Source organism: Lagenorhynchus albirostris, chromosome 8 (assembly GCF_949774975.1).
Source record: "Lagenorhynchus albirostris chromosome 8, mLagAlb1.1, whole genome shotgun sequence".
Taxonomy (NCBI): Eukaryota; Metazoa; Chordata; class Mammalia; order Artiodactyla; family Delphinidae; genus Lagenorhynchus; species Lagenorhynchus albirostris.
The window spans coordinates 82,629,711-82,648,743 of NC_083102.1; the positions used below are offsets into that span (position 1 = coordinate 82,629,711).

The 19,033-nt window shown below is 34.7% G+C and overlaps 1 protein-coding gene across 7 annotated transcripts in view; it reads right to left on the reverse strand.

The window, feature by feature from the left end:
- Positions 1-714: 714 nt before the first annotated feature.
- Positions 715-19,033, reverse strand: part of LOC132524790 (platelet glycoprotein 4) — an 83,351-nt gene continuing 65,032 nt past the window's right edge. For all 7 annotated transcript variants that reach the window (XM_060157205.1, XM_060157208.1, XM_060157206.1 and 4 more), the window contains 11 exons: positions 16,844-16,991; positions 15,899-16,078; positions 14,348-14,439; positions 12,213-12,259; positions 9,031-9,100; positions 7,970-8,157; positions 6,825-6,943; positions 5,793-5,866; positions 5,165-5,219; positions 4,187-4,351; positions 715-1,644 (listed from right to left, as the gene is read on the reverse strand). In XM_060157205.1, the coding sequence (XP_060013188.1) occupies positions 4,187-4,351; positions 5,165-5,219; positions 5,793-5,866; positions 6,825-6,943; positions 7,970-8,157; positions 9,031-9,100; positions 12,213-12,259; positions 14,348-14,439; positions 15,899-16,078; positions 16,844-16,991 (1,138 nt within the window). In that variant the 3' untranslated portion in view covers positions 715-1,644. The remainder of the gene's footprint in view (positions 1,645-4,186; positions 4,352-5,164; positions 5,220-5,792; positions 5,867-6,824; positions 6,944-7,969; positions 8,158-9,030; positions 9,101-12,212; positions 12,260-14,347; positions 14,440-15,898; positions 16,079-16,843; positions 16,992-19,033) is intronic.

Consider the following 19,033-nt stretch of genomic DNA (forward strand, 5'->3'; position numbering starts at 1 on the left):
AAGAAGTATCCTTTATATTCCTCCTTGATCAACACGTCCACAAATATCCTAATGCAGCAAAAGTAGTCTCAAGTATCAGAAGAGGATGTTTAGGATCTCATCTGTCTATATCTTAGGGGGATACTTTTTTCTGTTGCCAATAAATGAGAGGACATTATTACATCAGTATGTTTTGAGTAGCTTCAGATTTTCAAAAGATCCTTCTGAACTGGTGGTATCTTGGTTTGGGGTTTTCAGTATTTACCCTGGCAGCTAACATGAGGAGATTCATTATTCTTGATTTTAGTATCTCAACAAACCAGTTACTAATAATTTATCCTAGAAACCTCTGTGTATAAAACACAAACAGAATGTGGTCCACCTTTCCTTTCTATGGGGAGCCTTTTTAGGGGGCCCAGTGCTCTCTGCCATAAGTGAACCCCTGCTAACGAAAGGGGTTACGTAACAATATATCTTCTAATGAAAAGGAAAGATCCTTCATAGTCTAGACTTTAAGTACTACAACTCTAAAGCATGACCAAGTATCTTTTTATTTCCTTTTCCCCCAACTAGCTCAAAAAATTACCTAAGGAAAAAGTAGTCAAGGTTGAATTTAGAAATGTTTCAGAAGGAAATGTAGATGCATAAAGAATTAAAAATTCAGATAGAATGCATCAGTCAGAAAACTAGAGTAAATATTTTGTGACACAACAGGAACTAGGCAAAGCACAGGAATTTAAGGAAGATCATCTTTTAATGTTTGAAACCAGTCTTTCTGTGGTGACTATAAAAGCAAGAAATATTACAACAAATAACTATGAATGGACATTCTACTCTTTGTAATCTCCCACACAATAATTTCTGTATTATCATTTACATCTCTTAATACTAGCACAGCATTCTGAAGTTGCCAAGCATAAGTTGTATACAACTGAGTGAAAAGATCAAAATCTACTCAGATTTCCAAAAGAACTGCAGAACATGGAAAATGACAGTCCCAAAAATGTCCATTTGTATGATCATTGATAAAAATATACGCCCATATTGTTATAAACAGCATGGTTATAGTGCCTACTGATGCTGTACAAAGGATTCCATAGAGAAGGAAACTTAAGTAATGTATAATAAATGGTTCATAGGCCAGTCATTTAGTTTCCATTTTTAAACGTCTTTCAAAATGGCTCATGGTCATGAAATGCAGTGTCCTGACAGTCCTGGGGTCTGTGTATTGCAGGGACACTGATGAGGGTAGTGATGTTTTTCCCTTTGATGAGGACGACAAGAGTTCAGGGTCCAGGATTTGTTTAGAACATCCACCCCTTTTCTGAATTTAGCAAAAGGGAACCAATCAGTGAATCAGTACCAAATAAAAATAACTGGATAATGCTGAAGCCACATCTGTAGAAACTGAAATCCATTCCATTGTGAACGTGCTGAATTTTAAAAGTTACTGCTTTTTGTTCAAAGTGTGGATTTTAATGACATCTTAATAATCCTTTAGAAACGTGCTGCTGCTCAGTGCAGAGAACAAAAGTGCCGCCAGTTCTTCAACTGTAAGATAAGGTGTGTTTTGCAAACATAAAGCATATTAAATCTTCATTTTGTAGGTCGATATTAAGAAAGGTCCTCATGTAGCTGGTGCATAAATGTCGGCTCATTTGCTTCCTGGAAAGCAGAAGAAAGGTAAGTACTTATCAGAAAGTCGTGGAAAAATAAAACAGGTAATATTCAAATTCTAAATACTGAGGATGTCATGTTTTCTAGTAATTAGCCCAATTTCTCAAGCTGCAGAGAAAAATTCTCTGATGAACTTCATGGATAAGGCAATTATTTTCCCATTCCAGGATACATGGAAGGCTGCTTCCCAGCACTCAAGAGCTGCGCGTGGCCAGATAAGGAGGGGTAGCTCGTTAAATCTGCTCTGGATGAGCATTTCCACTCTTTGCTGTCCCTTCAGACCATCCTCCATTTAGCGGTGTATATACTGCTACTTTCGAAAGGACTATTGGCTTATTCTCTTTGTGATCCATTGAGCAAAATCACACCTTAGCTCCACTATCTTTGCTTTACTCCCTCTTGTACGTCCATCTCCTTATTTTTCAATGGTTTATAAATCTTCCCAGAGGCATAATTATTATAATATTCGAAACTGAAGCTTGTTTAAGGAGATCTATATCTGTGATTCTTCTAAACCTAGTAAATCAGGTAATCTACAGAGAACAGTGTTCTTCTCTATTTGTATAGAAAAGAAAACAGACATATCATTGTGTAAAGAGCAGTAACTTTTCCTTGTAACAGTCAAATGTTTAAGCCAAGTCAATATACTTGTTGATAAAGACACTCTAGAAAGTTTTCAATCTTTCACCTTAATTTAGCCACAGAGACCCAAGATATTGGACATTCAGGGCTCATTAAGCACTGATGAAATAGATCATATAATTTTAATAATAGAGAATAGTATCAGAAAATTTTTACAACTACTATATACTTCATTTTGAAAAGCATATTCTCCCACTACAACAAGGTTTTGTTGTAAATTGGCTTTTCAGTGAATGATCTCTTCTATCTATTATATAAATGGTCATATGAAGTACTTTGTTTAATCATAACTCATTTGTTACTGGACTGATGACAGGTCTTAATGGTGATGCCGTATTTCCTTTATTTATTATAATGTGAATGTATTAAGTCAGCATTTGGAATACATTCTGTCCAAAATGATTGTAGGCAGAATTGTTCAGTCTTCTTTTCAGGGAATAAATATAGGCTGAAAACATCAGAACAAAAGATAGAGTTGCCTTCCTAGGCCCAAGCTCTCAACCTCACACACAAAAAATATTGGTCCCAAAATGCCACTTCATTTTTTTTAATGTTCAATTTGACTGATTCCCATTTTGAAAATGGATAATTTTGCAGTTAAAATTTACAATTTTCTGGAACATCTCCAAAAGACAGAAGGATGATGATGGATCCAGGGCTATTGGAAACTCATAAAATTTTATTAGGGATTAGTTGTGATAATTCATGTAAAATATTTAGCATGATTTTGGCACATTAAGAAGGTCCATAATTATCAGTGGCAGCTCCAGAATTTCTATATAAGACAGCTTACGGTCAACAACCTGATTGAAAGTAGAGGAAGAAGACTTGTTTTGAAATTGTAATTTTTCATAGCAAGTATATTGCTTTTATTTAGATTCCACATTTTTTTTGATGTTCCCGGAAAGGAAGGGTGGATGGAAGCTATGGGTAAGTGGAAAATCACACCCACCCCCCCCACCCCGCTCAGGCCATACCAACGCCACGTTTGATCATTAAAGAAAGGCTTCCATTTAGGAAAGATAGGGTCAGACATTCATTCCTCTATGTACAAGGGGACACAGGCATTAATGTCTAAAACACAGAGGCCTGAACCGTCTCTTCAGTTTTGCTAAAACTCCTATCTATCTGTCCACATTTACCTGATTTTTCCTGTAAACTCTGAGTAATTTGGTTTTACTATGTTGAACATTTTTTGTCTCTATTTTCTTGTACTGTTGTATTCAGTTCTAGCTCCCGAATTGTAAGCTCCCAAATTGTAATCATTCATCAGGGCTTCCACATCATGATTTTGGACAGCATATCTATATGCAGCAACTCTGTTTTAATATGCTATCTTCATTTTAAAACAGCATATTTTTATCTTATCTATATCATTTATTGAGTTTTTAATTCTCATTAATTTTTAGCTTAGCTAATCTAAATTTTCCTTTTTATTTTCTTTTCCTTTGTAAATTTCAGTCTCCCCTAATGAATTCAGTTTCACATACCCTTTCCTAGTCAGAGCTACATTTAATTATTTGTGATTTTTTTAAATAACTAGCTAGAAATAATCAAGAAAGAAAATTTAGTACATGTATAGCTTTTGTGCAACATTCTATCTTTTCAAAGGTGACAATTTCATAATTTAGCCCAGTCCTCCCAGAATAAAGATGAAATGTAGTGATCTGCTTAATATTAATAGGCCTTATTACTCATTCAGGCTTTGTTTATAATTTACGTTAAGCATCTCAAAACTTCAAGGATGTGCTAAAAATGCTAGATGACTAGACATATCCAGAAATATTTGAAGCCTAGTTTATAACCTCTTTTTGATAAAATGAAAACATGTAATATATAAACTAATGTTATTAAAGCCGTATATAATTTTTGTTATATACTTACTTACTTAATTTACTCTCTTTGATCTGCATGCACAGTATGAAATCATAAAAAAAATAAACATCACCACACCAACACTGAGTAAGGTAATTTCTACCAGGCCAAGGAGGTTTATTTTTCCAGTCACTTGATTTCTGAACATTTCTGCCTTCTCATCACCAATGGTACCAGTCTGTAATCAAGTTAATAAATAACGTTATTTGGTTAGATTTGGGAACAAAATACTCAACTCTCCACTTAAGTGTATCACTTTTTTTTTGAAACACCGCATAGATGTTAGTCATCTTTATCTGTAAGACAAGACAATGGAATTCCCTTTGCATGCATGTCAAAGAAGGCAATAAATGCCAAGGTAGAATATTTAGAGAGAGAAATATAATCTTCCTCCCTTGAAACATGTCAGCTAGCATTCTTCAATATACTGATTTCATTGATAAATACAATGGTTTTACTGGAATATTCTCCAGTTTTCTGAAGGTTATTTCCTAGTGGCAGAGGAAAATGCCAAGGGTCAACAGTTTTCTTCCTCTAAAGGCTTATACAGTTCATTTCCTAATCCTGTGGCTAATCAGTTCCCTGATTTGTACTAAAATATCTTGTCAGCCACTAGAGAGACTGCCTACATCTACTCTAACCTGGTTTTTATAAGTTTGGTTGGCTTTTATTAGCACTACAACATTCACATGGAGTTATTTGGAGTTACACGTTTACATGACTCTTTCCTAACATATGCATTATGACAGGAAAAATTGTTTAATAAACATTATGAAAATAACACCGAAATCTAACATAAGCGTGATACTTCTGTGTGATTTGGTACTCAAAATAATTATTATATAATTAATAATATATAAATCTCCCATATATGCAATGGAAACACAAGTTCAAATACTATATATGTGTATTCAGTTTTCAAACATCAAAAGCTTTTTCTATCTACCAAGAAGTTTACTGTTTTTAGTGACTAAGAAATAAAAATACTAACCTCATTAAGCCAAAGAATAGGCACAAAATAGTTCTGCTTCAGACCCTTTAATGCTCTGTAATAAACATTGAAAATAATTATGAATATATATAATAATATACTACCCATATATGACAGAAATGTTAATAATTATTAGTGAAAATAAATTTTCAGAAATTAGCTGCTCTTGAAACTTGGTTAAGTACCTTGATGTTTGTTCCCTGTAGTGAATCATTTAAATTTTAATATGGCTGTTTCTCAGACATCTTTCACGCTTATAAATCTCTCTAATACACATTTCTAATTAGACTGACTTTTTCTAAGCACATGTTTTGTCCTTTCAAAAAATTATATGCAGGAAACTAAAATATGAATGCTAGAAACTATTCTCTTGAAAATATTTGGACAGCTAGCAAAATGAGCAGTGCCACAAATACTCATTCCAAAATATGTGTAAATACCATTACAATACACACTAGATATAATTCTAAATTACAAATGAAAGTTATAAGCATTTAGTAATCATTTAATGACATAAAGCCAAATAGAAGGTGAAAGTTTTATTATTTCCACTTCCTGTCATAGATATACCCACATTCTTACAAGGAGGTAGTAAAAATCATAATGAAACTTTTTCCAAGGGACTCACTCAATTTTTCTTGCTGGCTTGACCAATATGTTGATCTGCAGCCGTTTTGCAAATCGTAAGGTAAATCCAGTTATCTAAAAAGAGAACAAACTAAAAAATTACCAACTTATTTTAAAAACATTCTTTTATAATATCCAAAACTTATTTTTACTGTTATATAGAACCTAAGGTGAAACTGTTGTACTTAAAACTTGTGAAATTTATTAAATAATTAATTGGACTTATTAAATATTACATACAAAACTGTCCATAATTACATTTTATGTGCATATGCCTGTGTGTATACAGATGTATACACACATGCATATATATGTGCACGCGCGCACAATTTTTTGCCCAAACTACTGTCAAGGTTTTAGTTAGATTTTTGATTTTTATCTGAACTGGTTTTGGCGAATCAACAACAACAGTAGTGAAACGTAGAACTCATGTAGTCAGTTTAAATCCTGAACTATATATTGTCAAATATATATTCAGTCAGAATCCATGTATCATCCGTATAATTATAATGCTACTTCTGTCATTATTTAAACTGAAACATGACTACTAAAATCCTGGCATTTCATTTAACTGTTGACAAGGGAATATTAAAATAAAAGTTAAAACTGTTACACTATAGGAAATTTAGTAGATTTTTTTTACACTAAGTATATCATAGATCTTGCCTCAAATGCACATATACCCATAAAACTTTTTAAATCCCTCATAGTATACAGTGTCCCTTCATGTAAGCAATACTTGCAGATAAGTATAAAAGAAGCATAAGAGAGTACCTTATACCAAATTGTTTTAAACTGATTAGAATCATTTCCATCATTGCTATTCCTGACCTTTGCTGAAAAACTAAAATTGAATTACCTTGACATTTCATAAGCAACAATAGGAAGAAATCAACATAAGTTTCATTGAAATAAAAGTAATTTATCAAGATTGTGATACAATAAATATCAATAAATGTGACTGACAAAAGGAGAGAATTTAATTTTTCCTTCATTTTAAAAAACAAATGAGATAAATAATGTATTTGCTTACAGGTTCAACATCTAAGTACGTGCTGTGTTCTTCTTCATTTGGACTTAAGCCTTCAATAGGTTGTGAAATATCAGGACTTGCATATAGAAAATGAGGAAGTGAAATATACACAGGTTTTCCTGAAAACAAGGTTTAAGAGACAATTGGGATAAATTGTTTTCCTCATTTCATATACCACTTAGGAAAGACTTCCTTGAAAATAAAGCTTTTTAAGTTAGAAAGAGAAATGCATGAAGTTGGCTTTGAATACTAACTGGGGGATGAGGGTGAGGGAAAATTATTATATCTGATTGCTTTTTGATCAAAAATAAAATATAAATTTCTGCATCATCCTACTAACCATTCAGTTGATGTCTGTCGTTTATCCCTTAGGTGTTTATTTTCAATATGTAATGCTTAGCTGCTGAACGCAAAGTTACAACCATATACCTCATGTTTCAGGCAGTAGTATGTCTATGGACTGAGAATTTGTTAAAGAGGCTTTTGTTTCTTTATTCTCACCCATTCCAATATGAAGAAGGTGAGCAAAATAAGATAGATAGACTCCAAATTTCATGTTTGAATCAATTCTTGTCTCAGACACCCTGAAATATACTTATTTTAATTTACCATTTTCTGGGGTAGAAAAGGTTAGAAAAACGTCAGATGGGTAAGTTAGGATGCTCAGAATATTCTGGGAACTATTTTCATTTTACCCTAAATCTATAAGGAGCAACAGGGATTCTGCACAGCAAAGAAAACCATCAAAAAATGAAAAGGGTATCTATGGGATGGGAAAAAAATATTTGAAAAATGCATATCCCGTAAGTGATTAACACCCAAAATATATAAAAAATTCACACCACTCAAAAAAATAAATAACCCAATTAAAAAATGAGCAAAGGACCTGAAGAGACATTTTCCAAAGTAGCACTCGGAAATATCAGTAGGGCTTTACCTAATAATAACTAAGTTTTGCAACACTGAAACGATTGGGACCTCGACAGCGGTACAAAAATCAAAACAAAAATATCCTACCACCACCTTTACTTTCTGCCCTTATTGCTTTCACACTTTAAATTTTTGCTGGAAAGGATTCCTGGGTGAAGTTTAAAGAAAAACTACAAATTATGGCATGGATTGTGCCGTTGAGAACTTTGACTCACCGTCTTTGCATTTGCCAATATCTAGCACACCATATGAAGTACAATTTTTGGAGATAATTTTTTCTGTGCAGAAACAGTGATTGTCTGGATTTAGAACTGGAGATGCGAAAGCCAAGGATGGAAGACTAAATCTATACACAGGTATTCCTTTCAGATTAATTTCGGCTCCAAACACAGCATAGATTGACCTAAACACAGATAAAGATCTTCATTTATACTGAGGACATTTCTCAGAGTTTCCTTTATAGATTAAATATTTATATGACTCCCTCAAGTCCTCTATTTGTGCCCAAGTTAAATTAAAGAAAAATAAAATTTCAATCTTCTACAACTTAATCCTGGAGAGAAAGGCTGCTCACATGCTGGGGTGTGTGCATATGGGTTTTGATATATGTCTCCTACACTCCTGCATTTACCAAGTGTCCACCATAACCCCGGCAACATACCGGGACTCAATACATGTTTTCTAATCCCCTGTTAATTCTAGTTGAAGAAATGCTGCTCTTTTCAGTTTTACAGATAAGGAAAAATTCAGAGATATTAAATGCTTACCCACACCACAAGCGTTTAGAAACAGGGCTAGGATTCAAGGATATCCGTGTGTGTGTGCCAATGCTTTTGTAATAGCTGCTAGGCCCCATCAATTTGAAAAGATGCTATACTGTCTGTAGAGCACATTAACATAGCCTTGTGACCGTGGTATCATCCTCTTTGGACATCTTTACAAAGACTGAACATGCCTTTCTAGAGTTGACTGTTACTACACATACTACTAGTTTAGTAAAAGAATGCAAATACAGTTCTCGCTTAGAAATAACAAAGAAGAAAATGATTTGCATTATGCAAAATATCCTCCTACATCTTTCAATTTTTTAAAAACTTACGAACACATTATGAATTCCATATTATATTTCTTCTTAATACATCAAGAAAAGACTTCCCTAAATGTACTTTATTTTTCTCAAATAACATGATTATTAAGTATGAGCTTCTTGGTCTGTGTTTTATCTCTTAGGTAAAGAACTGTGACTTCGAGAAATACATCAATGTCTTTGTCTTACCTGCAAATGTCAGAGGAGAAGAACTGCAATACCTGGGTCTTCTCAATGAAAGGTGGAAATGATGCTGCGTCTGTTTAAAAACCAAGCCAGTGGCAAGGGATTAGGTGTAATGTGTGTCCTAGACAAATCTAGAAATCTAGATTCCAGCAGGGTTAAGAGAAATAAAATGCAAACTGTATATATAATATTAAAATTCTCCGGTAGCCACATTTTAAAAATGAAAAAAGTATCTGGTATATTTTATTTAACCCAATATATCCAAAATACCATTTTAAATACAATCAATATAAAAATTAACAAAAATCTCAAAATCCAGTGTGTACTGTATACTTACAGACCTTTCAGTTTGTACTAGCTACATTTCAAGTGCCGAATTGTGGCATGTGCTAGCAGCTACCACATTGAACCAGTCTGTACACCGTACACAATCACTGGTATTCAAGTTCATACTAAATTTTCCCACTCCTTAAAAATTAATGCAAGTTAAAAAACAATGGCAAAATCGCACGTTGCTAAAACTGTGATTGTGTGTTTTGAAATCCTCCACCTATCAGTAGAGTAGCACTTTTCTTACCTTGAGGTTCCTTTAGAACTCATTTTGGTAAATGTTGTTCTCTTACTTTTAGTAACGATTCACTCACCTACCCTAACGTCTGATTAATATTTTTAAGTCACTTATTGAAGTTCTCTCACTAAACAGAATTTCATGCAAATGGTTGGAAAATGTACACATCAAAATAAAAAGGGCATTTGTTGAGTTTATTGAATCTCTCCTATGCTTATGACCCATGGCACACACTGGATATAAGCAGAAAAAATGAGATTATTCCTCCATTTGCTCCACAAATGAATATCACCAAAATTAGCCACCACTGAATGTGTCTGTTCAAAACAGTAAGACCTATCCTTCAACTATGAATACCACGCTCTTCTTCTGGTAACTGCACTAACCTTGTGATCTTATTACATTTCATTTATATTTTTGTGACAAGTGAAATGTAACAGAAGATCTCAATGAACTTGATACGGCCATTGAGAGAATGTTGGGACAACTGCTGTCCCAACATCGTAGCCATAAAAGGAAAAGAATACCTTGAAAAGGTTTAAAAATGATCTGAAATATCATCGAAAATTGTGTCATAATGACACCAGCAATTACCATGGGCCATGACCATAAGATAGCTGATATTAGCAGGGCTCTTTTTTGTAATACATTCAACTGTAAATCAATATTTTCATTTTCTGTCTCTTTAAACTTACTGAAGAAGGTAGAAGAGGTACATCTAAATCATGATAAAAAACACCTTGGAACACTTTCCATTTCATTAGTCTCTTTTCCCTAGTGCCATAACTAAGAATCTCTCTCCATCAGAGTCCTCTGGCCTGTTCAGTCTACCTTTGCTCCTAGTTTGTTTCACTGCTTTTTTATTCTTAGATGATACTTTTAGCTTCATGCCCGATACACATGTATTTATATTGTAGTCATTAACGAACCCTCTAATTCCTCTTTTTTTTTTGCGGTACGCGGGCCTCTCACACTTGTGGCCTCTCCCGTTGCGGAGCACAAGCTCCGGACGCACAGGCTCAGCAGCCATGGCTCACGGGCCCAGCCGCTCTGCAGCATGTGGGATCTTCCCGGACCGGGGCACGAACCCGTGTCCCCTGCCTCGGCAGGCGGACTCTCAACCACTGCACCACCAGGGAAGCCCTCTAATTCCTCTTTTAAAACTTCTCTACTTCTCTGTTTTGGACAAAATTTTTAAATATATTTTTAAACCCATAAACAGTAGTTTACTAGAAGAAGCACAGTATATTTTTCTCTGTGTCTAAGGACTGAAGTTTATGCTTACAAAACTACTAGAGTTAGTGGTATTGGGACACTTGACTATTTGCAGAAATGAACTGCTGAGAAAGGACATCCTTACCGATCCCCATGACTCAAAGCACTACAAAGCAAACTCAACGTTTGGTTTTGCTCTTTTCTTCTAGAAGAGTGTTAACAAAATTAAATAAACATGCAAAACTCAGCAATACGTTTGTGAAAATGAATATTCTGTTTCCTTTTTATTCCCTGCCTTTTACATAACTTTGTATTTAACATTTTTCATCTTCATTATATTACCGTCCTATAAAGCACTGTCTCACTGGCTTTGTAAACATTATACTCTGCTTCTGCTTCTTAGCAGCTGGAAGTTCATCTCTGATTTTAATTACCTCATGGGATTCGATTCCCATTGCTTTTTACAATCAATTCTTTTTTTTATGCTATTTTTACTTTATTATTATTTTTTATTTATTTTTTTGCGGTACGCGGGCCTCTCACTGTTGTGGCCTCTCCCGTTGCGGAGCACAGGCTCCGGACGCGCAGGCTCAGCGGCCATGGCTCATGGGCCCTGCCACTCCGTGGCATGTGGGATCTCCCCCCACCAGGGCATGAACCTGCGTCCCCTGCATTGGCAGGCGGATTCCCAACCACTGTGCCACCAGGGAAGCCCTACAATCTTAATTCTTAAAATAATAGGCATATGTGTACTTTGCTTTTTTTTAAGGAGAATAATAAGCTGGATCTACCACACACTAAATCTAAATTCATAGTACCTTCTTTCTTCACAACTCTAATTCAGAATGTTCATTTCTGCATACATTTTTCATGGTTAGTACACTTATAACCTTGTTTTCTCTGTCATTTCTGATCACCTCATTCAAAAATCCGTGGATCTGTCTTAACAGCTTCACTGATTCTACCTCATATTGAAACCTCAGTTTGGATGCATGTTTTACTTTTGTACTTATCTTGATTTTTTAATTCTTTCAGTTTTAAACCATTATGTACACAGTACTTACAAAAGATGCAGACAGTGACGACTACTCTAAAACTTTCTAGCCCCTGACTTCTGTGGCCAGGGAGGGAGTTCAATTAAGTAAAGCTTTTATGAAGCAAACATTTCCCCAGGAATGCAGTAAAGGCTCATCTTCAATGGTTGATCTTCAGAAATCCCATCACATTAGACAGACATTTACTAAGCCTACATAAGAACAGAGACTCTGAATTATGTTGCAGGGATACAAAGATAGGCAAACGCATACACTCAAACTCCAGAACACTGTAGGTACCCTGGTGGATTTGTGGGAGAAAGGAGTTGGTTTCACTGTGATTATTACCACAAAACAAATGCCCTTACCTGTACCATTAATCATGTCACAATAACTTGGCCAATAGGAGAGATTCCTTAGGAATAAAAAAAAAAAAAAGAAAGAAAATGATCAGTCTCATTTCAAGAGCACGTTTTCACATTACATTGTCTATTATGAGTCAGTACTCCTGCAAAAATAATATTGATTAGACTAGATGTGTCAAATGCTAGGTTTAAGAAATGTTCTAAGTCATTTGGTCTATGTTTTGTTTGAAGTTTGCATCTTGTTGAGATAAGTGAAGTGCCTGATGCCATTAAGTGGCCAGATTATACAATAAAAGCTGCCAGAAGTTGGTAGTTAGAAACAACTTGGAACAGAGTTCTGCAAAAAGGAAACTGAGAAGCACTTATCAGAAATTTAGCTCTCTACTTAGGGGAAAGTTTTTTTTGTTTTGTGTGTTCAGCTGAATAGGAGGAAAATATTAACCAGATAACTGGTATAAACTCAGTATGAGGGAAGAGGGAAGTGTGGAGGAGGACAGAAAGAAGCAGATGTTTGATCAGTAGAGATTAGAAACATGTAGATAATCAATTTAAACTTTTCCTCTCTTTTACCTCTTACGTGAGTGGGCATTAAAGTAGGATGGAGTTTATTAATTTGTACTCTGGTATCTACATAAGATATATGTATCAACATATATATCTGGAAACAATAAAAACAACAGTAGTGATAGTTTCTCTGCACACTCAGCCACTTTTTGGTGATGGAAAGTGGGTTTTTCACACTCCCATCATACCATCCAATAAGATGTCAAGGCAAGCTGTTGATTCTTTGTTGTTGTTTTTAATTTAATTAATTTATTTTTATACAGCAGGTTCTTATTAGTTATCTGTTTTATACATATTAGTGTATATATGTCAATCCCAATCTCCCAATTCATCCAACCACCATCACCTCCACTGCTCCTGCTTTTTTAAACAGAGTAAACTTAATCATGCTCAGTCTTGCCATGGTCATTTAAATTAACCTTGTCATAATCTTAAACTCATGGGAAATTCTTACTCCAATTTGGAGCATTTAGTAACACTCCTCAAAAACTCTCTGTAATATTGAAATAGAGGAAATGCTCACTTGCCTCAATATACAGTGATTTCCCCTAAAATGAGCATTTAGATGTGTTCATTTTCCTCCATTAGAATTTTCAACAAAAATACGTGACTATGAACTCTGTAGAAGAAAAAGGACTACACGAGTGTTTAACTGTTTTAAGCAACTTTTAGATAGGAACGCAGTGTGAGGTAATGTTTACTTAATAAAAATATTTCACCTCTTTTGATTTTGACTATTCTTTGTCCGAAAATCACTGACTTAAAAGTCATTTTAACTTTGAGGAGAAAAGGCTTTTCCCTTGATATTTATTGGGGTTCGTCCTATTTTAGACATATGATGAATAAATTAGGTGTACTCCAGATAAACAGGCACAAGCTAGGGGAAAGTAGGAAATCATGGCTATATGAACATATCTCATTCTACTACTGCTTCACAGGAGGGATGCTCCTTATTTTCAAGTTTAATATGTCAGTTTTAGCACTTGAAATACTACTTCCCTTATTGCATTGATAAAGTTTTTAAAAGCTAAGTTACCAATATAGAAAATATTTCAAGAAAATTTTGAAGGGGAAAGTCATGAAAGTGTTGGCATGGATTCATTAAGCTTCCACCTTTATAGGCACATTTAGTCATGTCCTCGGAATGAACAATTTTTATTTGACATGCTCGGTTAAAATAAAAAAAGCAGAAAGATATATTTTCCTACTTACTAGATGAGTTAATGTATTGATTTTCTTCCTTTTCATTTGTGGTTATGTAATTGTATGAGTGCACGATAACGCTGGTTATGCAGCAGAGATGGAAGTAGTTTCTTTAGATTTCTTTATGTAAGAGAACCTATGTATAAAGGTCAACCCTCAGTGGGTCTGACACTCAGCACCTATGCACTAGTGTGACCAGTCGTCACAACTAAAGGGTTAACGCCTGGCAGAACAGGAATTTCTAGGGCTGAGATACAGGCAGGTCTGTTCCACAGGTTGGTGTCTATGCATTACCAGTTGTTAAATAAGTTTCTTGCCTGCCTTAGAGTATCCTAGTGACACACACACACACACTTTGTGTGAATACTTACTTTTTGCCTTTATATGTGTCGATTATGGCAACTTTGCTTATGTCGTCCTTTCCGCTGAAAACTTTATAAACTCCATCTGCGGTATTGTTGTACTGAAAAGATACGTACAAGAAAAAATTACTTCTACAACAAGCCACATTTTCTAAGTTATAAAATATGTAATTAACTTACACATTTCTCAGTGGTTGTTCATAATTTTTTAATATGATTTGAAATATATATATGCAATAAAGTTTTTAAATTTTGGGTCTTTAACATTTTAAAAAGATATAATATAAAAGGTGCCTAGAAATAAGTGCTAGATCCTCAGACAGAAGGAAACAAATAGCAAAGCTGACATCCAACTCTAGCACACTTTTCATAATTAAGCCAGAAAGGCCATCTTAATCACTACTCCTATTTTATTGAGGTGAGGGGATAATGAACAAAACCTATGAGAACAATGACAGATTTCTAGAAGTATTCTCAATGTTATGATCTTTAATAAGATAATAAGTGCTTACAAAATTTAAAGCAGAATTAGCCAAGGAAAGAATTAAGAATATTTGTGTGAAATAATAGTAACTGAATTTATTATCCCTTAAGGCTTTCTATGTTCACAGCATAGATTGATTAATTGATCAATCTATGAACTTGCAATCCTAAAAACCATCTAAAGTAAAATAACAACCACGAACTGGAGAATATAACTAATACGTCATATAGTGCCAAATGAAATCACCGTCATATTTTCAATGCAATGGTCACCTTGTCCTATTTATAATTCAAAACATTATGCTATAACTAAGTACATAACCAAGTTCACATTTTTCTTTATCTCCAAACTGCCATTTCATGACATTTGTAGATTCCTAGAAGTTCTTATGAACTAATTCTGTGAAAATATGACATTGCTGACTTATCAATCTGCTGTGCAATTTCTGGTGACTTTTAAATTTACATTGAAATAAATTTGTAACAGGTCTAGAAAAGGAAGAATGATATGATGAATACAATTAACAAAAATAAAAATATGGTATTAAACTTGATTTTTTTTTTTTTTTTCGGTACGCGGGCCTCACTGTTGTGGCCTCTCCCGTTGCGGAGCACAGGCTCCGGACACGCAGGCTCAGTGGCCATGGCTCACAGGACTAGCCGCTCTGCGGCATGTGGGATCTTCCCAGACCGGGGCACGAACCTGTGTCCCCTGCATCAGCAGGCGGACTCTCAACCTACTGCGCCACCAGGGAAGCCCCTAAACTTGATTTTTCAGACAGGAAATCAAAACCAAAAACAATGCTCAAAGTCTTACCAGCTTATAACCTTATTTTTGACAACTGTATATTCATCTAAGAGTGGAAACTTGATTAAATGTGCTAAATTCAGATAAGTAAATTCTCCCAACTAGGAAAACTAAATCCATGTAGGTAGAGACTTTTTAAAAACTTAGAACATTTATTCCCATATCAGAAATAGGGTTAACACACTAAATGATAAAATTATGAATTGTCAGTGCCAGTATATTTATCCAATTAAAGTCTAACAGTATCAACATTCATACTTCGTACTCACAGGATAAAACACACCAACTGTAGTGGGAATAGGGTATGGAACCAAACTCAAGAATGGATCCTTATAGCCCCACAATAGTTCTTTCAAAGTTCTCTTTTGAAACATAGAAGATTTTGACTTTTTGATAAGTGAATTGAGTACTCCTTGAATAAATACGTTTGGGTAGAGGTGGGGTGCAGCCTGCAAAAAAAAAATCACCGTTAAAGACACCAATTGTAGTATCAGATTTTAAACAAATAAATGGAAAATACTAGAATTAAGCTTCATAAAAGTTTTCAACTGTATCTTTAAAATGACTGCCAAATCTCGCCAAGACTAAAAGTGTATTTTTTCTTCATCTCTGAATGATTACATTTCTCTGCCTCAGTGTGAGCCACAGGAAGAAGACTGTCAAAGTTAAATCCTACTTTTTAAGAAATAAAATTTTATTTATTTATTTATTTTTGGCTGTGTTGGGTCTTTTTTGCCGCATGTGGGCTTTCTCTAGTTGCAGAGAGCGGGGGCTAGTCTTCTTTGCTGTGTGCGGGCTTCTCATTGTGGTGGCTTCTCTTGTTGTGGAGTACGGGCTCTAGGCGCATGGGCTTCAGTAGCTGTGGCTCACGGGCTCAGTCGTTGTGGCATACAGGCTTAGTTGCTCCGTAGCATGTGGGATCTTCTCTGACCAGGACTCGAACCCGTGTCCCCTGCATTAGCAGGTGGATTATTAACTACTGCACCACCAGGGAAGTCCTAAATAATACACTTTAAATAGTTTTCTAATTCAGTTGATTATTCTATAATCTTGTTATCTTTCCAAATGAGTGTAATTCAAAATAATGCCGTAAGAACACATTTTCATAAAAATAACAAAATAAATGATATCTAATAGTAGTTCTAATCATGAGATTAATTACAGAGGATTCTAGAGTATGTCAAAACCAGTAATTTCGCTGTTTGTCTACTCACTGCTACAGCCAGATTGAGAACAGTGAAAGTGTCATTCTCGGTTCCAACTGATAGTGAGGGTTCAAAGATGGCACCGTTGGGCTGTAGGAAAGAGACCGTGTGGGTCTCAGAGTCATGGGTTATATTTTCCTTGGCTAGATAACGAACTCTGAAAAAAAAAAGTAAATAAAATTCAAAATAATTGTTGCAAGTGAACATTAAGTCTCAAATGCCGTTCATTCATGCAACAAATAATTTTTGAGTGCACAGACTATGTCAGAAATTAGGCTAAACAGGTGGGTTAAAATGATATATAAGCAAATGCTGAGTTTCTAGCAAGTCAGAGAAGGTGGGGAGGGGTGGGTGGGGAGGTGTCTTAGAGGTGCAGAGCAGGGGAGAAGGAGTACGCGTTATTATAGGAGTTTACACAGAGTCTGTGGGAAAACACAGAACAGGTACAAACCCAGGCTTGGGATGGTTACGGGGGGATAATGGACAAGATACAATTCCACACAAGTGGTCTGAATGACAAGGAGAAGTTTAGTTAGGTAAAATAGGGTAGAAAATAGCATGTAGAAGATTAAGGAGTAAGAACATGATGTAATTTTAGATACGCAAACTTTTCACTATGGTTGGTTTACAGAGTTAGAGTAAGGAGAGTGGTGGAAATAAAGCCACTAAAATAAACAAGATCTCAAACATAAAAGGGTTGTGTCCTGTACTCAGATATTTAGCTTTTTATCCTGAGGGTCGGGAGGAGACAGCAGAGAGGCTGAAGGAAAGGAACAGTAAAAGCACGTTTCTGTACATTAGAAAGAATGTTCAAAGTACACAGCCTTTCCAGTACTGGCTTTTTCATAATTTCTGGTATTTTAATCAGAATTAAAATAACTAATGGAATATAATTTCCACTTTAGAGACCATTCCCCTCCATCTCTGCCCCATAGATTGTATACTTATGAGTTCTAAGCTCCTGGCTCTAAAATCTCTAGGCAAAGTACCAACTACTTTTTAGGAATGTGGTGAAGGGTTATATATGGAAAAAAATCTTTTGCAAGTATAAGATATTTACTGAGATGCAATAAGGTAGACATTATTCATTGCTCTATCATATATCTGAATGTCTATTATGTGAGGTTCTAATAGTTATCTGTTGTTATCTAACTAAAGACTGAAAAAGCATGGGACTGAAATGGAAAAAATAAAATAAACCAAAAACACCTGACCTGATTTCAATCAGGTATAATAAAAATGTAAATTGCTATAACATAGGTAGTATGTGTGTTTTGTATCCCCAAGCAGTGTCTGGTACATGGTAAGTTCTTTGTAAATATTTTTGAATGAATAAATTTATTGTTCACATTCTTTAAAAAGAGAATTCACAAAAAATTGAAATAGATTTTATTTCTAATGTAATTTCATCAAGCTTTATTATTTATTCTTCTTGGAGTACTGTAGACATGCAAAGAATATAAAAATATGGAACATCTCCCTGGAGAGTCTATTACTAGTCAATTACTCTTTTCTACTAGATAACTGTATATTAAAATTAGATTACATATTAACTTTTAAAATTAAAATACTTTAATTTTCAGGATTATATATATATATATATATAAAATAATTGAAATAGAAAAATAATTGTGACCCAAATTCTAGTTTACTTAGTTGTACTTACATTGTACCAGTAGATGGCACTGACTAACAGAAAAATCCTTTAAACTGAGGCCTGTGTTTAGAACGTACTTTTAAAAAGAGAACATGAATCACTAAAGTTTTTGTTTAAAAATTAGAATGTATACAGGTTTCAGAAAGTGTTGGTTAATAAGGCCAAAGAGGAATTTGCCTCCGATTTTGCTATGTACTCCTGCCAAAACAAAGTAATTAAAAAAAAAAAAAGATTGGATCTGAGAATATTCTGAAGGAGTTACCAGGTCTTCATAGAGATGGTGTAGGTTGGAACATATATAATTCAGATCTCTATCCAGGCAATTTTATGCTTTGACCCATGTCACATCTTGTCAAAGTTTCATCAAGCTCACTTTAGCAGCCGAAAGCCAAATAAGCCTGTGGTTTGAGGAGAGACATCCTCCTCCACTTAGAATTTCAACTGAGTTCAGGGTGTAATTGATGGGGAGGCAGGATCACCTCAACACGTGGAAGACTCTCAAACTATTAACTTTTTTGGAAAGGTAAATGTCATTTTCCCAT